This window comes from Brassica napus, chromosome C4 (assembly GCF_020379485.1).
Source record: "Brassica napus cultivar Da-Ae chromosome C4, Da-Ae, whole genome shotgun sequence".
Classification (NCBI taxonomy): domain Eukaryota; kingdom Viridiplantae; phylum Streptophyta; class Magnoliopsida; order Brassicales; family Brassicaceae; genus Brassica; species Brassica napus.
Window position 1 is genome coordinate 37910839 of NC_063447.1, and position 23705 is coordinate 37934543.

General features: G+C 35.6%; 1 protein-coding gene and 2 long non-coding RNA genes across 4 annotated transcripts; 2 read left to right on the forward strand and 1 right to left on the reverse strand.

Annotated features, from left to right (window-relative positions):
- Positions 1-6690: 6690 nt before the first annotated feature.
- LOC106385779 lies at positions 6691-8926 on the forward strand. 2 transcript variants are annotated; one of them, XR_001277270.3, is made up of 3 exons: positions 6702-8243; positions 8398-8488; positions 8569-8926. It is a non-coding gene; the product is annotated as an uncharacterized LOC106385779 (long non-coding RNA). The 2 variants fall into 2 exon arrangements; XR_002657804.2 differs by having other exon boundaries at positions 6691-8243; positions 8398-8926.
- A 78-nt stretch (positions 8927-9004) lies between these two features.
- LOC125585326 lies at positions 9005-12133 on the reverse strand. The gene is made up of 2 exons (XR_007322245.1): positions 10187-12133; positions 9005-10076 (listed from the first exon to the last, which is right to left on the reverse strand). It is a non-coding gene; the product is annotated as an uncharacterized LOC125585326 (long non-coding RNA).
- Positions 12134-12621: 488 nt separating this feature from the next.
- Positions 12622-23387, forward strand: LOC106389139 (cytochrome P450 76A1). The gene is made up of 3 exons (XM_013829332.3): positions 12622-13297; positions 21971-22383; positions 22509-23387. Exons 1-3 carry the CDS (start codon positions 12787-12789, stop codon positions 23133-23135), a joined length of 1551 nt encoding a protein of 516 aa, XP_013684786.1. The 5' UTR covers positions 12622-12786; the 3' UTR covers positions 23136-23387.
- Positions 23388-23705: the final 318 nt, after the last annotated feature.

Genomic DNA, 23705 nt, shown 5'->3' on the forward strand with positions numbered 1-23705 from the left:
GTAAATCTGATAAATTTATCTTGTAACTTTGGTATCCAAAAGATTCACATCTTATATTATTCCGTAGACCCCACATAAGTTCATTAACTAGTATTTTCAGTCAAAGAAACTATTCACGTTGACATTAAGCTTTGGTTATATCTTCAATTGTAAGGAATTCATATGATTTAAATTAATGATAATATTGACACCGACTTAGATAAAATCTTCTTAATAAGAATTTACCATTTTGATTAACAATTTAAAATATGATTGACAAATAAGAATTTAAAATCACGCATTCCATTAGAGAATCAAAATAGGGTTTGAGGACACCATCTTTTGGAATGCACTGCTCAACCTTCATGTCGCCAACAGTAGTCACAGCTAGCACATCAGTTGTATTTGATGTTGTTATGTTATCCATGATGAGGTAACAAAAACTGTCAAATCATCGGTTTACTGGTTCTTACACTACAAGAAAACAGTGGTATTCTGACGGACATTCCGACGGAAAATGAAATCCTCGGAATATCCCGAGGAATTTCCGAGGAAACACATAATTTGGTTTCCTCGGAATATACCGACGGAATTCCGAGGAAATATTAATCCGTCAGAATATTCTTATGGCATACCGAGGAAAAACGTATTCCTCGGAAAAAACCGATGAATTCTGAGGATATATTATAGCCGTTAGAGAGCCGTTGGGGGATTTTAAAAATTCCGAGGAAATTCCGACGAACTAGCCGTTTCCGTCGGAATTCCGTCGGAATTTCCTCGGTCTGTCGGCAAGATTTCAACTATAAATACAAGCACCCCTCTTCCTCTTCATTCACTCCATATCTCCATCCTCCCTCTTACTCTCTTTACACACGAATTTGATTCATAAAAAACATATCTTCTTCAAATTATTTTCGTTCTTGGATCGATCGACCTCATTTGGATCCGAACACGAGATTGCTTACGGAAGAATACCAACGAGGTATAACCGAATTCATGGGGTTAGTTCACCGACAACCGGAAGCAAAAACAGGTATGTTAAGATGTCTTTGCTTTAATTGTAAAAATAGAAAGGTTATTAAAGAGTGAGATGTTTGGACTCATCTACATTTGAGTGGGTTTACACGAAGTTACAAAATTTGGTATCATCATGGGGAAACTGATTATGAACATGGTAGTACTAGTGAACCTCAGCCAGCGGTTAGATTAGAAGAACCAATTAGAACGGATGTAGATTATGGTGTAGGTACTGAGCAGATGGTAAATGATCATTTTAGAGGGGAAGATTTACCCAATGCACAAGCTAGGAGATTTTATGATATGTTGGATGCTGGAAAGCAACCATTGTACGAAGGTTGCAGAGATGGTCATTCAGCTTTATCATCTGCTACAAGATTGATGGGCATTAAAACAGATTATAATTTGGCTGAAGACTGTGTGGATGCGATTGCTGATTTTGTAAAAGGTATTCTACGCGAGGATAATGTAGCTTCTGGTTCATACTACGAGGTTCAGAAACTCGTAGCTGGTCTTGGTTTATCGTATCAGGTAATAGATGTATGCAGCGACAACTGCATGATTTATTGGAGGGCGGATGAACAACAGGTTACATGCAAATTTTGTGGAAAGCCTCGTTATAAAGATACGAGTGGAAGAGTTCCAGTGCCATATAAAAGGATGTGGTATTTGCCTTTGACAGAAAGGTTGCAGAGGTTGTATCTGTCTGAACGCACATCGCAACCAATGAGATGGCATGCGGAGCACTCAACAGATGGTGAGATCAGACATCCTTCAGATGCAAAAGCGTGGAAGCATTTCCAATCAAAGTATCCCGACTTTGCGTATGAGAGAAGAAATGTCTACCTTAGATTATGTATTGATGGTTTCAGCCCGTTTGGCAAGAGTGGAAGACAATATTCTCTATGGCCCGTCATTCTTACACCATACAACCTACCCCCAAACTTGTGCTTGCGACGAGAGTTTTTGTTTCTCTCGATTCTCGTTCCCGGACCAGAGCATCCTAAGAGATCACTTGATGTGTTTCTTCAGCCACTAATATATGAGTTGCAACAACTATGGGCTCAAGGTGCTTAAACATACGATGTTTCGTGTAAAGAAAAATTTCAAATGCGGGTAGTACTAATGTGGACAATAAGTGATTTTCCAGCATATGGTATGTTATCTGGATGGACAACGCATGGAAGGCTATCATGTCCATATTGTCAAGATAACACTGATGCTTTCCAACTAAAACACGGAAGGAAAACGTGTTGGTTTGACTGTCACAGGAGATTCCTACCACCTGATCATCCATATCGTAGGAGTAGGAATTTGTTTACGAAGAACAAGAGGGTGTTTGACAGTCCACCTCCGGAAATTTGTGGGAAAGATTTGAAGACACAACTAAGAGATTTTGGTGCAGAAAGAACACCAGACGTCGGTGGACATGAGCGTTTTCCGGTAGATGCTGTTGGAGACCTACATAACTGGCACAAAAAAGTATTTTCTGGGATCTGCCATACTGGGAGGATCATCTGCTAAGGCATAATTTAGATGTCATGCATATTGAGAAGAACTTTTTTGACAATCTCATGAACACGATCCTTAATGTTCAAGGTAAAACAAAGGATAATTTGAAGTCAAGACTGGATTTAGTCGATATACGTGCTCGTTCAGAACTTCATGTTGATGAGAATGGTAGGGCTCCTTTTCCCATATACCGACTTGATGCAGAGGGAAAAGATGCGTTCTTTGATTGGATTTCAAACGATGTGGAATTTCCAGACGGTTACGCATCTAATTTGCGTAACTGTATCGACATAAAGGAAGAAAAGTTTACTGGCTTGAAAAGCCACGATTGCCATGTAATGATGCAGCGCCTCCTTCCGTTTGCCTTCAAGGAACTATTACCACGAAATGTTCATGAAGCAATTGCAGGGATAAGTGGTTTCTTCCGCGATTTATGCACGAGATCAGTGACTCTTGAAGGTATTGAAAATTTGAAGACTAACATAGCTGTGATTCGGTGCAACCTTGAGAAGATATTTCCTCCCTCATTTTTTGATGTTATGGAGCATCTTGTTATTCACCTGGCAAGAGAATTGGAACTTGGTGGTCTTGTGCAGTATAGATGGATGTATCTGTATGAGCGATATATGTTCCATTTGAAGAAGATGGTGAAAAATTTAAGTAGGGTGGAAGGTTCTATAGTCGCACAGATGATCAATGAAGAAACTTCAAACTTTGCCGAGTACTACTTTCCAGCAGAAGTTCAGACCAAAAACAGAAGACCTGCTCGGCATGATGATAGAGGCGAACGGGCAACATATCATGTTACGGTTCCAGACATTTTCACAGACGTTGGACGACTTAGCGGAAAACCAAAGGACCGTCGACTTACTGAGCAGGAGCGCAGTAATTTGCAAACATATTTGCTCACCAACTACAAAGATGTTCTTCAATATGAGAGGTAAATAAATTAGCTTACAAATTTTTATTTTAACAAGTTGAAATTTTAATCTTAATTAATTACATTATTGTCATCATATGTACATGATTTTCATGGCAGAAAAGCGGTTCGAATATAGATACGCCACATAGGACGAGCTAGAAGAAATGAAGCAGAGAGAATTTTCTGGATGGATGTTTACTTATGTGAGTGCTTTAAACAAATTAAAATATCATTTATCATATATTTATACTAATTCACATTTATTGATATAACATATATATGTGTTATTAATATAGGTGTCTGCTGGTTTGGCCAGAGGTGAAACATTTGACGATTGGATACGCGAGATGGTCGTTGGACCAAAATTTGTTGTGAAGTCATATCCGAGATTTTGTACTCGAGGATATGCATTCACAACTCAGAAGAGGAGACGTTCGAGTACGACTTATGATGCTGGCGTTTGTTCTGCATCAGGAGATGATGTATACTACGGACACATACGTGAGATTTTGGAAATCAAGTATTTGGGCATGGTTGGATTGCGCTGTACTGTTTTCTATTGTGATTGGCACGACAACACTCTAGATCGAGGTGTGAGAACAGATGCATTTGGTGTTACATCAGTAAATTTGAGGCGAAAGCTGCAATATTATGATCCTTTCATTCTTGCTTCTCTGGTCGATCAGGTAATTAAATGTTAATTACTTAGAATGATTCATCATCATGTGTATTAATTTATAATTTTACTAATAATTTTTTAAATGTTACAGGTTTGTTATATCAAGTACCCCCGAGTAAGGAACAGAGATGATCCATGGGTTACTGTTACAAGGCTCAATCCGAGAGGCCGAGTTTAGGGAAGTTCTGAGCTGGAAGACCCACTACAACCAAGCACATCCGGCAACTTAAGTGCAGCAGAAGATTTAGCTGGAGTTGGCCTTGTAGTCGATTTAACCGACTTCGGAGAGGAAGCCGTCGTTCACGTAGAGGATGAACCAGTGATTGGAGAGTTTCACCAAGATCCAGATTCAGATTCATCTGGTGATGATGACTCGGAAACAGACTAGCATCGACTTTTTTTTTAATAGATATTCCGACGGAATTCCGAGGAAGATAAAGGTTTCCTCGGAATTCTCTCGGAATATTCCGAGGAAATTCCGAGGAAATTCCGAGGAAATAGGGTTTTTAAACCAAAAATAACGTTTTGCGATTTGAATAACACTTATATAACCCTTATTAAGTGTCTTAGACTGATTATGAAGTCAAAAAATTGTTCCTTACCCTATAATAAACACTTTTCCGATTGTATGAACGAAATCCCCACATCATAGAAGAAACACTTATACACTTTAATGAACAGTAAAGGAAATACTTTCAATTCGTTTTGAAATTTGTTATTTCATGGTTTATGATCATCTATACAAAGAATCCTCAATGGTATGCATTACAATTGTATAATAAATGAAATACGGCAAAAAAAATTGATGTTTTGAAACCCCAAACACTAGTTCCTCGGTATTTCCTCGGAATATTCCGACGGAATTCCGAGGAAGATAAGGGTTTCCTCGGAATTCCCACGGAATATTCCGAGGAAATTCCGAGGAAATAGGGTTTTTAAACCGAAAACAACATTTTGCGGTTTGAATAACACTTATATAACCCTTATTAAGTGTCTTAGACTGATTATGAAGTCAAAAATTTGTTCCTTACCCTATAATAAACACTTTTCCGATTGTATGAACGAAATCCCCACAACATAAGAGAAACACTTATACACTTTAATGAACAGTAAAGGGAATACTTTCAATTCGTTTTGAAATTTGTTATTTCATGGTTTATGATCATCTATACAAAGAATCCTCAGTGGTATGCATTACAATTGTATAAGAAATGAAATAAGGCAAAAAAATTGATGTTTTGAAACCCCAAACACTAGTTTCTCGGTATTTCCTCGGAATATTCCGACAGAATTCCGAGGAAGATAAGGGTTTCCTCGGAATTCCCTCGGAATATTCCAAGGAAATTCCGAGGAAATTGGGTTTTTAAACCGAAAACAACGTTTTGCGGTTTGAATAACACTTATATAACCCTTATTAAGTGTCTTAGACTGATTATGAAGTCAAAAATTTGTTCCTTACCCTATAATAAATACTTTTCCGATTGTATGAACGAAATCCCCATAACGTAAGAGAAACACTTATACACTTTAATGAACAGTAAAGGGAATACTTTCAATTCGTTTTGAAATTTGTTATTTCATGGTTTATGATCATCTATACAAAGAATCCTCAATGATATGCATTACAATTGTATAAGAAATGAAATACGGCAAAAAAAAATTGATGTTTTGAAACCCCAAACACTAGTTCCTCGGTATTTCCTCGGAATATTCCGAAGGAATTCCGAGGGATATTTAAGTATCCGTCGGAATTTCCTCGGAATATTTTCATTTAACTGGGCAAATATTTTGCGAAAATTGAAATTGGAATTCCGTCGGAACGACGGATACTATCCGTCGGACCCTAGGTTTTATAACCACGAGCCGCTTCTTCTTCCCCATTTCTCTCTTCTTCCTCTGCGCGGCTCCTCTCTCCTCTCCGGCGATTTCCCCCTTCTCTCCGACGATATCTCCGGCGATCTCCCCCTTCTCTTACACAAATCATGTAAGGACCCTATCCCACTCTCTTAGGTTCTCTTAGGTTCTATTTGTTAGGTTTTTGTGTAGATTTGATAGATTTTTGTTAGGGTGATTGGTTAGGATTGTGATTTGGTTGTATAATAGGTTTAGAATTGTGATTTGGTTGAATAATTTGTTTTGTTGAATTGATTTAGAATTTTTTTATAATTTTTTTATTTTTTTTCTATTTATAAACTCGATTTTTGTATATAAATTCGATTTTTGTGTATAAATTCGATTTTTATATTTTACAAAACGATTTTTGTATTTTACAAAACGATTTTTGTATATAAATTCGATTTTTTGGATTTTACAAAACGTTTTTTGTATATAAATTTGATTTTTTGGATTTTACAAAACATTTTTAATATCTACAAAACTTTTTTTGTGATTAAAAACTATTATTTGGGATTTAAAAAAAAAATATATATATACATATGTATATATATATGTAATATAAATTTCTATATTTATTAAACATTTTTAATATTATTAAAACTATTTTTTGTAATTATTAAACTATTTTTTATTTATTAAAACTATTTTTTGTTTATTAGAACTATTTTTATATATTTATTAAACATTTTTAATATCTATAAAACTTTTTTGTGATTAAAAACTATTATTTGAGATTTTTTTTTTTAAATATATATATTTACATTATATAAATTTCTATATTTATTAAACATTTTTAATGTTATTAAAACAGCGACATACCGATGATTTTTTCCCTCAGTATATCGCTGTTTTATTGTAGTGTTAGGTCTAACCAACTTCTTTACAATTGCAGCACCAACTTTGTTGCTCCTAAAAACTTCTTTGACTTGCTGGATAGTTTTTTTTTTCCGGAAGTCTGTATAACTACTGATGTAGAATACCTGTAAGCGGTTATATGTTCTCATAAAGAATATTTGATTGTGCTCTTCAATCTTCATTTGCACTTGAATATGTTCTTCTACCAGTCAGCTTTATAGCTTTCTCCAAAGCTTCCCTCGAGTCTAGACGGACATTAGCTTCCTTCTTATTTGTGACCGAATCGTCAAACAGTCCAATTCCAACAACTCTCACGTTATTACCTTTTAAAAACTTCACAACGTCATCTCGTGTTGTTAATATAGCAAGTCAAGATTTAAAGGATCATTGAAGGATACAATGCAACTAATGGTATCCCGATTCCTTTTCCTCTTATGCCTCTTATCATTCATGGATCTTCAGCTCCATTCCTCCTTTTCACTTAGAACTTTATCGTTTATTATATTTTATATACCAAATGATTTACGAAAAACAGTTTAGGTAGAGGGTAAGAATATTTATCTCACTAGTCACTAGTCTTTTAAATAGAGAAAATTACCTTTCGAGTCGCATTTTGACTTTACAGCTACATAATAAGTCATTTTCTACTCAACACATACATTTTAGTTGTTGAATGTCCATACTATCCTGCAACCAACATCTCTCTCGTTACTTTTTCTTGCTAAACTAAATCTTTGGTTTTCATTATTGATTAAAATTTTTAAATTAAACCCAAGGAAATGTCTTTCCAATTATTTTCCTAATTCAGAAACCCTAATTTGGAAACCCTCCTCTCCATCTACACACCGATAGAGAAGAGAGAGAAAGAGAGAATTCCTTCAACGGAGAATCTGACTTTCGCTGCGATTCCAGCAACTCGAGATGAGTCTTGCTTGAGTCAACTCAGAACTAGATTTTTGTACACTTTTTATGTCATAAGGCCATAAGTAAACCATGTTTTCATCACCTGATAATCAGCTGCGTCACTGGAGATTTTCCGGACGATGGAGCCATAGAAGCATCTTCTTCTCCCTCTACTTCTAGTTCTTGGAAGTGACAAGCAATGGTATTAAAAGCATATGGTTTAGCTTTGATTCGGTCCACAACTTCTCTGTATTTTCAGCCGACGGTGGCTTAGCCGGAGGAGCATCGCTGATGATGTTGCAGTTGGGTTCAGGTGAGGAAGGAGGTCACATGGCTAGGTTAGGAGGAAGTTAGTTTCTTAACCAGATGTTTCCGCTAGGTTTGAGTCTTAAACAAGATGAAGGACATGGCTTTCTTAGACCTGTCGGTGGTCATGGGAGTGAGAAAATTTTCTCTGATGATGTTATGAAACCTGTAACTGTAAGCTAACTTCTCAGCTTTTGTTACTCTATGAGCCAGTGTAGTTGATCTTGTTGTTGTGCTTCAACTGCTTTATATTACAGCTTATGGAATCAGTTCTTAGGTAAATTGTTTTTGTTTTCATCGATTCCTATATGTTTTGTGTTGTTGTAAGGTTTTTCATGGGGAGCCAATGCAACAGCCAGCTCCATCAGCGTCACATCAGCCTACATCAATCGATCCTAGGGTTTGAGAATACCAAAGAGGTAAAGCTTCGACTTTAGTAGATTTTTTTCTCTGTTTGTATTATAAGAATACCAAGAATCTGATTGTGAGTATGTGTTAGGCTCCGGTAACAACGCTGATATTGAAACTTGTGTTGACTATTAATGTTTATGTGCTGGTAAAACCACAATGTGTACCAATCATGCTTATTATCATCAGAAGAAAGTCTACGAACCAGCACAATATATGTGGATACTTTCAGGGCTGTTGCAATCGATCAGCAGAAACAGAATGCCACCAAGACTAGATTCCTTAGTATAGAAGGCATGAAGGTTTCTTATCTTAGTATCAGCTTTCTTCTTGCATGTTTTAGTACCTTTGGTGCTTCTGTTTCCAATATATAGTACGTGTTGGAATGTGTATAAATCAATGGAATTTCCTTTGTGACGGTGAAGTCAAAGTACAACCATAAAAATTCATTAAAGGTTTTGATTTAGGCTCGATGTTTGGTTTAAGACTGTGGCTGCAAAAACCAAACAATTGTCCACAAATAAATGTGATGATTCGAACAGCGGTGTTGCGGGGGTTATCTTGTCTACAAATTACTGTCAACAAATAACCATCCACATTGACATATGGACATGCTTTTTATGCATACTCGTCTACAAATAACTGTCCACAAATATCCATCCACACACACTCAATATGGACTCGTCACCGGACAATAGGAGAATGGATTGCATGGACCACTATGGTGAAGTCTAAGAAAGATGGATGACTAGGTATAAGAGATATTCAGAGCTTTAATGACGCCTTCCTAGCCAAGACCAGTTGGAGAATCCTATCCCCACCCTCATGCTTACTAGCTCGAGTACTCACAGGAAAGTATATACACGATCAATACTTCCTTCAAGCTCCAACTCCATCTTTGTGCTAACATGGTTAGAGAGGGATCCTAATTGGGAGTATCTTTAAAAAGAACACCTAGGATGGGTAATTGTAGATGGCCAAGACGCTAGAATTTGGAGAGAACCATGTCTGTCTTCAAACGCAAGAGTATGCCCTATGGGCCCTGCCACTGAAGCTTCCTCGGAGTTCAAAGTTTCAGAACTATTCAAAGACCAATCTTGAGAAAGGGATATCGAGAAAGTCGAACGGCTATTCCCCTTACTTCGCAGAGATATACTGGTTGAATCACCAACCAGGTTCCTACTCAGTAAAGACAGGTTATTATGCAGCTCTCGAGAATCACCTTTCCTCAGTCTTAGAGACTCTAACACCGGCCCAAAACTGGATAGAAGACGTATGGAAACTACCTATAGCTCCTAAGTTGAAATTACTAATTTGGAAGATTAAGCATGGAGGAATCCCAATCGGAGATATACTGATGAGAAGACATATCCTACCTAACGCAAAGTGCATTCATTGTGACGGATCTGAATCGATTCTACATCTATTTCAATGTCCTTTTGCACAAAAAGTATGGGAATTGGTACCTGTTTTAGGCGGATTTGATCCACTGCCTCTGAGCTCCTTCAATGATTGTTGGAAGTTGGCATTGAAAGCCATTACACTCTCACCTACCGGACTTTATAACTTCCCTTTGGCCACATGGATAATCGCACCAATCTGGACAACAAGGAATTTCAAAACCTTTCAACATCACCACACCCAAGAGGTTATGACGAAAGCGATTACAGATGCTAAGGAGCGGAAATTGGCTCAAGCAAGAGAGATACCTCCTAATCAAAATCCATCCCGGGGCCAGCAATCCTCGGTTACCGAGGTGATTGGTAGGTCAGATGCAGCTTGGAATAAGGAACACATGGCAGATGGAGTGGCGTGGAGCTTCTCCGATAATCGAAATGAGAGACTTTACTCTCACAGTGACTCTATGGCGTACGTAAGCTCGTCTCTCGTGGCAGAAGGACTAGTAGTACAATCGGCGATGGAACATGCAATCGCCTTGCAGCTAAGGAAGGTGATATTTGAATCGGACTCTCTACAGTTAGTGTCAGCAATTGTTGATCGACTCCCCATCTCTGATCTCCATGCAATCCTTGCCGGTATCAATCTTTTATCTGCTCAATTTGATTTGGCTTCCTTTCATTATGTCAATCGATCCTCTCTCTGTTTTGAGGATGGTCTTGCAAAACAAGCTCTCCGAGCTTTTGTAATGAACCCATTTTTAAGTTAAGTGAAATGCAGTAGTTGTGAACAAAAAAAACTTTCTCATCCATATTTCCCTACTCAACAAAACCTTTTTCTATATTCTCTATGTCCCCACGTCTTCTATCCATGTTTTCCATATCCACACTTTTTATGTCCTTAAAACTAGTATTTAACAAATTAAGATTTTATATAATATTAAAGTATATATATATGGATATCAAAATAAAGAAAAAGTATTTTTATTTCATATGGTATATATGATTTTACAATTCGATAACAAAATAATAAAGCAAAAAACATGATGGGGTAAAAAAAACTTTTTTAAATAATTACTATACTTATGTTTTAATGTGAACAGTTTGGATTAACCTTCTGCTTTACGATCTTGTGTCTCTTATAGAAGCCCATTTATCTAGAGATCTAACCTAATTAATGCCTAAAAGCTAAATAAACCTAAATTCCACTTATAACCTAAATTTGTTTTAACGAGTCTCACATTCAGTTTTGTTTCATTAAGGCCAAAAGAGTTCACAACCTTTCTCATTCTTCGTGAATGTGCCTTCTAAATGGAAAGTGACTCAAAATGAAGGAAAACAAACAAAAACGTGGCCGATAGAGTAATGCACTCTTTTTTTTGGTCAATCTTTAAGCTTCATACATAAGCCCAAATAGCTCAACAAATTTAGAGAAACATAAAAAGGAACATGTGTTTTGGTCTTCTTCTTCAATGTAGATGCAATGTGTCCTTCCTGAAAAATGTTGAAATGAGCCGCCATTTCTTCGTCGAGATCTCAACGTCTACTCCTCCGCCAGATGAAAGAGAAACAAAATCATTAAGCAAAGGCTAGATCTTCCAAATTGAAACCACTTGAATGAGGTTGACTTTCACCAAAGTCGTGACTACATAAACATAGAGGTTCTAGTTCACCGGAAAGTACATCAGAGGAAGCATGTGTCAGATTTCAGGTAGACACTTTGTTGGACCGCTACGAAGGTGCCAACTCTTCTGAATCCGCTTCAAATAAGACTCAATAGATCCATCAAACATGATCTTCTTTCATCCAAGATGCTCTACCATAACAGCAAAAAGGGCTGATCAAAGAAAGCAGAGTTTGGTTCTCTTAAGAAAGGGATTCAAGTGAACGGTGGATAAAAACATATGACATATAATCGAATGAGATTAAAATGAAAAATAGAGTGAAATGCTTTGATTTAAAACTTTATTCATTTCAAACTCAATCGAGAATAGAAGATGAGAAAATCTTGAAAACCAACTCGAATGAAGATTGAAAAAGTATTTCAAAATCGTCTAAACGAACATAGAATCCGACTAAGCGGAAGAGAAATCGATCCTAAGGATCGAAGACTTAATTTACAACAAAAGAAAAGAAGAACAAAAATCTCAACTTCCCTTTGAAAGATTTGGGTTTGTAACAAGGAGGAGAGAGCATTTTTCTCTCTTTAAAACGAAGAGAAAGATTTTTATTAACCGTAGAAGAACCTAACTTTTGAATAATGCACTCTTTAAAATATAATAAAAACATTTTCTATATAAAGAATTACAACCCAAAATTGGATTCGAAGAAAACCAGTGCTTTAAAAACTAAACCAGAAGCCGAACCGGAAAATATTTGGGTCACAGTTAAGTATGGTTCGACCGGATCCTGGTTCAATATATTTTAATACTATATAAATATTTGGGTCACGAAACTAGTGGGCCCCCTTCTAGTCTCGGCCTACTCAAATATGCAGTTATCATCGGGTGCTTAAATGGGCCTATAAATTAATGTAACATACATTTTCTACGCGATTTTTTTCTTCTCTTTGGTTTCAAATCGATTATTCGATAAAGATTCCTAACATAGTAGCGACAAACTTGTCAAAACATCAATCAACATTATCAACTTTATAGTATTTTCTAAATGACACAAAATCTGGTCCCTGCATAGCCAAACCGTTTCGTACTACTTTTGATAAAACAAACTAAAAGCAAATGATTAAACAATTAACGAAGAGTACGACTTAATTAATCGGAATTTAATTACATCCATTACCTTCTCCTTGTGTACGTTACCAGTTATCTTCTAAGTGTCACGCGAGAAACCTGATGATGCCTATAAAGCAAAGACGTCTTGTAGTATAAGATTTTCAAAACAAAACAAGAAACATGATCAAACTATTAACCATGCACGAGCTACTCGGAATATTTGCATCCATTGCCCTCCTCATATATGTTGCATGTCTCTTTCACACCAAACGACGTCGTGTGAACCTGCCTCCGGGACCAAATCCATGGCCAGTGATAGGCAGCATGTTTCAGCTATCCGGTTCACCGCCACACCACTCATTGACTAATCTTTCGCAGTGTCACGGACCAATCATGACTTTGCGGCTCGGCTCGATGCTGACGGTTGTGATCTCTTCGAGCGAAGTGGCTCGGGAGATTTTCAAGAAGCACGACGCGGCTTTGGCTGGTCGGAAGATTTATGAGGCGATGAAAGGAGGGAAGAGTAGTGATGGGTCGCTGATCACGGCTCAGTACGGTCCGTATTGGCGGATGCTGCGTCGGCTCTGTACCACTCAGTTCTTTGTCACGCGCCGTCTTGATGCTATGAGTGACGTACGCTCTAGGTGCGTCCATCAGATGCTTAGGTTCGTCGAGGAGGGCGGCCAAAACGGTATGTCCTATTAATTATATCATCAAAGGTTTTTATTACAATTTAGAAATATAGATGGAACACAGTAGTTTTCACAGCTCGGTAGTCTTGTTTCGTTATTACGGTCATCTTCGAATTTGAATTTAGGACGAAGTTTATGAACATGCAAATTATATGACTAATGTTATTGTAAAAAATTTCTATTAAAAGAAATATGAGCAAAATTGTTACGAAAGCAGCCACTTACGTTGAAAATATAAAAAGATGTGGGGTCCACTGCACTATTTTCAGAATACTACTTATTAACTTCTATATAAATGATTGATTCGATAGTTTATAAATCACACCTCAAACACTTCTCTTCTTCCTAATAAGAAATTCTCTCTCTATATATCAGTGTTATTATTTCTATGGGTATAAAATTTCGCCCTTATTTAAATTCCTGCGATACAATAAAATTTCAGTTCTTTTTATAACACGTTATCAGCACGATCGTTCTCTAAATTGGTAAAATTTATTTGTATCATTTATACCCTGCTATAATGGTCGGTATACCGCCTCTACTATTATTTATATCATGTTATAATGGCCGGAATACCGCCTATATTATTTATTAGTAATTTAATTAATTTATTGGTCGGCCGAGCCGCCTTATATTTTGTTTATTATTTATTGGTCGGCCGGCCTTATATTCTGTTTATTATTTATTGGTCGGCCGAGCCGCCTTATATTCTGTTTATTATTAATTGGTCGGCCGAGCCGCCGTATAATTTATTTATTACTCTGCATTGACCGGCTGTGCCGTCGCATGATTTGTTGTCATAAATATTTCATTGCCATAATTTTTTACTTTTATTAATTTTTATAGATTTGATTGACCGTTTAATACGATATTTTCAGACTGATTTTTGGTGCACTCGATTTAACCCCAACAGTCACAAAGAAAAAAATTCAAAAATTTTCCCTTTCTCCAACGGTCATGAACAGTGATTTTCATCTATAAATACAACTCATTTTCACTCTATTTTCTCATCCAAAACATTTCATCTTCTCTCAAATATCTTCAAATCGCTCTCCTCCGATTTTTCATTTCAAAAACGAAGATTCGCGCATTTTTGTTTTTATGTGCCATTTTTATTTGCGTTTCTATTTATGATTTATTCGTTGGAGAATTTACTCCGGGTGAATTTAAAATGAATATCGGTTTACTTTTCTTTACATCGCTTCTCCTTGTAATTGATTGCATGACTAATGTAAACGGTTCCTTTTAATATTAATAATATTCTAATAATTTTTATTTATGTGCTTTAGAATACAAATGGCAAAAATCGAGAAACTTCAGTTTCCGGCCTTGGAAGTAACTGGGAAAAACTATACAGCATGAGTTACAAACATGGAGCTTCATCGAGATTCCGAGAAAATACTCGAAACAATAAAAGAAGACAATATATCAACCTCTCATGAAAAGGCTAAGGCCGTGATATTTCTGAGAAGGCATGTAGATGAAAATCTTACGCATGATTATGCGAGAACCAAAGATCTCTTAGATCTTTGGAAAGCTCTGAAGGAGAGGTTTGATAACCAAAAGAAAATTACTCTCCCCCATGCACTCGATGAGTGAAAAAATCTACGATTTCAAGATTTTAAAAAAGTGGAAACGTACAATTCCGCTATATTGAGAATAGCGGCGCAATTAGATTATTGCGGTAAGCTTGTGTCGGAAGCAGAAATGCTCGAGAAAACTTACCAAACGTTCCACAAAAATCATTATGTTCTACAAGAACAATATAGAAATTGTGGGTATACGAGGTTCTTTAAACTCGTTGTGGCGCTTATGATAGCGGAGAGAAATAATGAACTCCTCATTAAAAACCACAATGCCCGACGCACGGGAACCAAAGCATTTCCTGAGGTAAATGCAACGGATATAAAAAATCCAGAAAAAGGAAATTATTCCTATCGTGGGCGTGGTCGTGGCCGTGGTCATAATCGTGGTTTTGGTCGTGGTCGTGGTTATCGATTTAACCGCAACCATGAAAGGAGTAACAACCCAAGAGGAAGGGGATCCAACACATGGAATCGATCTGATCGTGTAAAAGGGAAAGAAACCCAAGAAAACCCTACTCATAAAAATGGGAACGTCTGTTACAGATGTGGATCGAAGGGACACTGGTCTCAAGTGTGTCGAACTCCTCGGCATCTATGCCAATTGTACCATGAATCTATTAAAGGCAAGGCAAAGGAAGTAAATCTCAATGAACACCTTGTGGGTACAACATCGACATACCTCGAATCCTCTGACTTTATGGGAGATTTTGACGAGGCCACTCATCAAAATAATTGAAGTGCTTGTACTGATCAAGCTTAATAATGCCCAGTGATGCCATAAAATATTATATATTTCACTTTCAGAATAATGTTGTATTTCAGAATAACTAATGTATAATTATTGTGTACTTGTTATTGATCCATAATATGTTTACTTATGAAAGTTTATTTTCTTTATTGATATTAACTGTGTGTTACAGAAATGGATAAGAATGCAAATGGAACAACAACTAAGCAAATTGATAGAGAAGTTTGCATACCAGATAGTGACACAACGCACACTATACTGAAATATAAGAGATATTTCTCTACTTTAAAGTCAGTAAAAATGACTGTAAACACAATATCAGGTCCTACAGACCTGATCGAAGGAATTGGCAAGGCAGACTTTATGTTGCCTAATGGAACAAAGTTTTCCATAGATAATGCCTTATATTCTCTAAATTCTAAGAGAAATTTGTTGAGTTTCAAAGATATATACCGTCAAGGGTATAACACTCAGTCTACAACTGAGAATGGAAAAAAGTATTTGTATATAACTTCTGAAAAATCAGGCAAAAGCCTTGTACTGGAAAAATTTCTAGAACTTCCTTCTGGATTGCATCACACTTATATTGATGCTATAGAATCACATCTTGTGATCAAAAGAAATCCAGAAAATTTTAAATTATGGCATGATCGTTTTGGTCACCCATGCACTACAATGATGCGAAAAATCATTGAAAGCTCACATGGTCATTCAATAAAAACCAAAGATATATACCAAAGTAATAAAATGACATGTGATGCGTGTGCTCTTGGAAAATTAATCATAAGACCATCACCAATCAAAATTGACAAAGAATCACCAAAGTTTTTGGAAAAAATACAAGGTGATATTTGTGGACCAATACATCCACCGTGTGGACCATTCTACTACTTTATGGTATTAATCGATGCATCGAGTAGATGGTCACATGTTTGTTTGTTATCATCTCGAAATATGGCATTTGCGAGATTTCTAACTCAGATAATCAAATTAAGAGCACAATTCTCAGATTATCCAATTAAAAGAGTTAGATTAGATAATGCTGGTGAATTCACATCCCAAGCTTTTAATAATTATTGTATGGTATCAGGGATTGAAGTAGAGCATTCTGTTGCTCATGTTCATACACAAAATGGTTTGGCAGAATCATTAATTAAACGGCTTCAACTAATTGCAAGGCCATTGATCATGAGATCAAAACTCCCAACCTCTATATGGGGACATGCTATTTTGCATGCAGAAGCACTAATTCGGATAAGACCAAGTGCATACCATAGATATTCTCCATTACAGTTAGCATTTGGAAAAGAACCAAATATCTCTCATCTAAAAATCTTTGGTTGTGCGGTTTATATTCCAATAGCACCACCGCAACGTACAAAGATGGGACCGCAAAGACGGTTTGGAATATATATTGGCTATGATTCTCCATCAATAATAAGATACCTAGAACCACAAACTTGTGATGTGTTTACGGCACGATTTGCCGATTGTCATTTCAATGAGAAAGAATTCCCAACTCTAGGGGGAGACAATAAGCAAATAGGAAGAGAAATCAAATAGAGTGTAACATCGTTATTATACCTTGATCCTCCTACGAAACAGTTAGAACTAGAAGTTCGACGTATCATGCATTTACAAAATATAGCAAATCAGCTACCTGATGCATTTGCTGATACCAAAATGGTAACTAAATCACATATACCCGCTGCAAATCCTCCTGCTCGTATTGAAATACCACAAAACGGTGGAATGGCAGTTGACACACATGAATCAGGAACACGTTTAAAGCGCAGTAGACCTATTGGTTCAAAGGATAAACTTCATAGAAAACGTAAGGAATGTGAAAAGCATGATACTCCCAAAATAACAGAAAATATTTTGGACGAAGAAAATTGTGAATCTAACGATAATATAGAGCATCATGAATCTGAAGGAAATCGCGAGATTTCTATCAATTACATCCATAATGGAAAGATATGGAAACGAAATGAGATGAATGATATTGATGATGTTTTCTCATACCTTTTAGCAAAGGAAATAAATGAAGAAAACGAAGATCCAGAGCCAAAGTCTGTATATGAATGTCAAAAGAGACATAACTAGATAAAATGGAAAGATGCGATTCAAGTCGAACTAGATTCGCTTAACAAACGGAACGTATTCGGACCTATTGTGCTCACACCCAAAGATATAAAACCTGTTGGGTACAAATGGGTGTTTGTCCAGAAAAGAAATGAGAAAAACGAGATTACAAGATACAAAGCTCGTCTTGTAGTCCAAAGTTTCTCTCAAAGGCCAGGAATTGATTATGAGGAAACTTATTCTCCTGTTATGGACACAATCATATTTAGATTCCTGATGAGCCTAGCGGCCAATGAAAATTTAGAAATGCGTCTCATGGATGTCGTTACGGCATATTTATATGGATCATTAGATACTGATATCTATATGAGAATCCCAGATGGATTTAAAATGCCAGAAACGTTAAGTTCCAAACCTAAAGAGTTATGTGCAATAAAATTGCAAAGATCATTATATGGGTTAAAACAATCTGGACGAATGTGGTATAATCGTCTCAGCGAACACTTAACAAAAGAAGGATACACGAATGATCCTATATGCCCTTGCGTTTTCATAAAGAAAACAACATCCAGATTTGTGATAATCGCAGTGTACGTTGATGATCTTAATATTATTGGAACTCAAAACGAAATCCAAAAGGCATCAAACTATCTGAAAGGAGAATTTGAGATGAAAGATCTCGGGCAGACAAAATATTGTCTAGGATTACAAATTGAGCATTCTCAAAAGGGTATATTTGTACACCAGTCTACATATACCAAACGAGTATTAAAACACTTTAACATGGATAAAGCAACTCCTCTTAGCACCCCGATGGTCGTTAGATCACTAAATGTTGAAAATGATCTGTTTCGACCATCTGAGGAAAATGAAGAAATACTTGGTCCTGAAACTCTATATTTAAGTGCAGTTGGAGCTCTTATGTATCTTGCAAATTGTACTCGACCTGACATATCTTTTGCCATTAATCTTTTAGCGAGATTCAGTTCGTCTCCTACGCGAAGACATTGGAATGAAATTAAACATGTCTTTCGTTACCTTCAAGGAACAACTGATTTAGGCTTGTTTTATCCTAAAAGTTCAAAAGGTCAAATGATTGGTTTTGCAGATGCAGGTTATTTGTCAGATCCACACAAAGCTCGATCCCAGACAGGATATGTTTTTACAATTGGAGGCACCACCATATCTTGGCGTTCTCAGAAGCAGACACTTGTTGCTACTTCTTCAAATCACGCTGAGATCATTGCACTCCATGAATCAAGTAGAGAATGTGTATGGCTAAGATCAATAAGCCGACACATCTGTTCAAGCAGTGGGATTGATGAAAATACGGAGCCAGCTATTCTATATGAAGATAACGCGGCATGTGTTGCTCAAACGAAGGAAGGATATATCAAAAGCGATAGAACCAAACATATACCTCCGAAGTTCTTCTCATACACGCAAGAGCTCGAGAAGAATAAAGAGATTGAAGTAAGAGATGTTCGATCATGCGACAATGCATCCGACCTCTTCACAAAATCACTCCCTACCTCAGTATTCAGAAAACACATCCATAACGTTGGAATGTGTCATCAGAAGGATCTATGACTGTTTATTCAAGGGGGAGCTTACGTGGTTGTACTCTTTTTACCTTACTATGGTTTTTCCCATTGGGTTTTACGAGAAAGGTTTTTAACGAGGCAACAAAGACGTTAAGCGAGAATGGATAGTGACACCGGTCCGTAGAAAATATAAAAAGATGTGGGGCTCGTTGCACTATTTGCATAGTGAATACTACTTTTTAACTTTTATATAAACTATCGATTCGATCGTTTATAAATCACACCTCAAACACTTCTCTTCTCCCTAATAAGAAACTCTCTCTCTCTATATCAGTGTTATTATTTATACGGATATAAAATTTCGCCTTTATTTAAATTCCTGCGATACAATAAAATTACAGTTCTTTTTATAACAAAAATCTTCTTTTCACCCATGTGCAAAGTTAACTCGTAGATATATATATATATATATATATATATATTATATATATATATATATATATATATATATATATATATATATATTATATACGTGGTCGTCGGCTAGTAGTATGCGTAATTGGTGGATTTAAGAGCATCAGCATTAGTGAACCCCATCAAAAGGGTTCACAAAGTATTTTTTTTTATTATTTTTTTCTGTTTGATTTTTGTTTTAAAAAAAAAAAAATTTATTAATCGGACCAATCGCAGGCCGCCACGTGTCGTGGGGCCCGCGCTACAGTAATGATCCGGGTTCAGTGCAGTGAACTCCCAAGAGGCAGGTTCATTGATTTTGTTTATTTTAATATTTTTATTTTTTCGAAAACTGAGTGAATTCCATGGGGAGTTTACTGATGCTGATGCTCTAATGCTCTAACATGGCCCATAGTTTGAGACGGTGATAAGCCGACAATTGGATGTGGTGTTTGTTGAAAAAAAAAAAAAAAGACTCATGTGGTGTTTATTTGTTTTAGCTACGTTAGGGTGCAGTAGTACGATACATCAAGTATTACTATTTTACGTTGTATAGAGTCACATCTACGACAACAAAATATTATATATTCACCCATATATAGACTTAAGTCTAATTCAAGTGATCGTTGATAGGATTTCAAGGTTTCAAAACTTTGGTAACAAACCTAAAATATTAAAAGTTTTGATCATGAAACTAATAATAACGTGTACTATACACAATTTACATATATACCAAGTAATTCTATTTTACATTCTATAGAGTCAATCCAATACAAGAAAATGTTATATTCACCTATATATAAAGTTTAAAGTTTAATTGAAAGCCCAAATATTTCTCAAAAAAAAAAAAGAAAACCCAAATATTTTCATGAAACTAATAATAAAATGTCTACTTATATAATTTACATACTAGGAGTTTTTGTGCGCGATACGCAGAAATAATAATTTTAAATATAATTTTGTTTTAATTTAAAAAGAATGGTTGGTTTACATTTTAATATTATTATTTATATATTTTAATTTTATGAATTTGAAAAAATCATAAATGTAATTACATGTAGTCTTGTTTCTTTTTATTTAGTTTCATTATTTTAATTTTATTTTATTTAAACTTCAATATAATTAAATTTATATTTTCTAAGAATAACATTTTATTTATATGATAAAAATATTTAATTAAATATGTGAATTATCCCCTAGGTTTATAATTATATATTTAGATATATATATATATATAGGGCATATAAATTTTAATCAATTTTGAATTTTTTATTTTATTAGAATTTTTTAAACGAGTAAAAATAAATTTGTTAATTTACTTAATGAACCGATAAATTTAATAAAATTTTAGATAAGTAACTATTAATAAAAAAATTATTTGATTTTTTTTTTTTTAGTTTTATATTTGTAAGGCACACTTACAAATAATTTTGTAAAATATATATATTTATACCAAATATTAGATATATAAATAAAAGTTAGTCATTACTATATTTCAAAAAAAAAAAACATGACAATTTTTGTAAGAAAAATTTACTTTAATGATTGATGTACGAGTTATTATTTATTCGTATTATCATATTTATTTTTTGCTAAATATATAAATATTTATAAAGGAAATTATACATATCACAATTAAGTGATGCCATATCAAAATATTTTCAAAGTTATGTCAATCTTTTTGGTGAGAATGAAAAAATGATTAAACTAAGGGGGTCATTAAATTAAACTCTTATTTATAATAAATAATAATTATATAATATCATTTGCTAATAATTTATATTCTTAAATAATGTCTAGAGAGGATATGAAGTAATTCTATTTTACACTGTATCGAGTCCCATTTGCTTCAAGAAAATATTATATTTAACTATATAGTTTTTTAGTTTGAGTGATAGAATAGGTTTTTGATGTCAAAAGTAATAATATTTCAAGTGATCTCTTGGTAGGATTTTAAGGTTTCAAAAGTTTAGAAAAGAAACCCCAAAATATTCAATTTTTTTTATCATGAAACTAATAATAAAATACTATTCATAATTTACATATATCAAGTAATACTATTTTACATTGTATAGAGTCACATTCACTTCAAGAAAATATGATATTCAACTATGTAGATTTTTAGTCAAATTCAAGTGATTTCTTGATAGGATTTTATTGTTTCAAAAGTTTAGTAAAGAAACCCCAAAACATTCAAATATTCATCATGAAACTAATAGGAAAACGTGGACCATTCATATTTTACATATGTATCAGGTACAAAAACTATCGACGTAGGGAGATATTTCTTCGTGATGGCATTTAACCTCATAGGAAACCTTATGTTCTCAAGAGATTTGCTTGATCCCGATTCAAAAAGAGGCTCCGAGTTTTTATACCACACCGGAAAAGTGATGGAGTTCGCTGGAAAACCCAACGTTGCCGATTTCTTTCCACTCCTAAGGTTTATTGACCCACAAGGCATCAGAAGAAAAACGCAGTTTCACGTGGAACGCGCGTTTGAGATCGCCGGAGAGTTTATCAAAGAAAGAACTGAGGTTAGGGAGAGAGAAAGGAGCGACGAGAAGACCAAGGATTACTTAGATGTTCTTCTCGAGTTTCGCGGTGGCGATGGAGTTGACGAAGAACCTGCTAGGTTCTCTGCAAGAGATATCAACGTTACTGTTTTCGTAAGTATATATTTTTACTTCTAACGGTTATTCTATTATTTTAAATTTGTTTTCGTAAGTAATATATTCATATTTTGTTTAATGTGTGACTAAACGTAACGTTTATTCAATCTTTGAATGGATAGGAAATGTTTACGGCGGGGACGGACACAACAACGAGCACGTTGGAGTGGGCATTAGCTGAGCTACTACACAACCCAAGAACCCTAACCAAACTTCAAAACCTACTCCGAACCTACTTCAAGTCCCCGAACCAGAAACTCCAAGAGGAAGACCTCCCGAACCTTCCGTATCTCTCGGCTGTCATCATGGAAACCCTAAGGCTACATCCACCTCTTCCTTTCCTGGTCCCACACAAGGCCATGTCCACTTGTCACATCTTCGACAAATACACTATCCCTAAAGAAACACAAGTCTTGGTCAATGTTTGGGCCATTGGTCGTGACCCTGCAACATGGGTGGACCCCAATATGTTCAAACCCGAGAGATTTATAACCGACCCGAATCCAAGAGACTTCAAAGGACAAGATTACGAGTTCTTACCGTTCGGGTCGGGACGAAGGATGTGTCCGGCTTTGCCTTTGGCGTCACGGGTGTTGCCGTTGGCGATTGGGTCTATGGTGAGATCGTTTGATTGGGCCTTGGCTGATGGCCTCAAGGGAGAAGAAATGGATATGGGAGAAAAGATTGGTATTACATTGAAGAAAGCTGTTCCTTTGGAAGCGATTCCCATTCCTTATCGAGGGGATTAGATTTGGGCATGCTTCTAGCGATGTATAGTTAACACTTCAATCATCAAAACCGGATCCAATATGAGCATATACTCCCAATAAAACGGATCTAAAATGTGAGTAGTAATTAAGTTTGTTTTGGAGAATTTGATTGACGATGTGGGTTCACCCGACATAGTTGATCTAGTGGTTAAGTTGATCACATTTGGCGTTATCTTGTCTTTTTTTTTTTGTTGGTTGGAAATAAAAACTAAATATTTTTTTTTTAAAAAATAGCTATTGTGCTTACATGAATACGTAGCAAGCAATTACTACAATGTATGTATGCAAACGTGACATGTAATTAGCTACCAACCCATCGTCCCTTCCAAAAGTCAGAACCTTTTGGCTCTCTCATCTCCAATCACCACTTTAAAATAAAAGAAAACAGTTTAAAAACAAAATAGCCTCACCCAAGAACACACTCGAACTGAAAGTTGTTTCTTAATATTTATTTTGCTCAAATAAAAATACATAATGACTGACTGAAGCCATTGTTTTTGAAAAGTAGATTACAGCAAGATGTGAAGTTTATGAAAACGATGAGCTAAT

What these genes read in the sequence shown, in the direction of transcription:
- LOC106389139 (XM_013829332.3), top strand. Translation starts at nt 12,787, where the DNA reads ATGATCAAACTATTAACCATGCACGAGCTACTCGGAATATTTGCATCC. An exon ending in CGAGGAGGGCGGCCAAAACG is followed by an intron (nt 13,298 to 21,970) that starts GTATGTCCTATT and finishes CATATGTATCAG; the next exon opens with GTACAAAAACTATCGACGTA. An exon ending in ATATCAACGTTACTGTTTTC is followed by an intron (nt 22,384 to 22,508) that starts GTAAGTATATAT and finishes TTGAATGGATAG; the next exon opens with GAAATGTTTACGGCGGGGAC.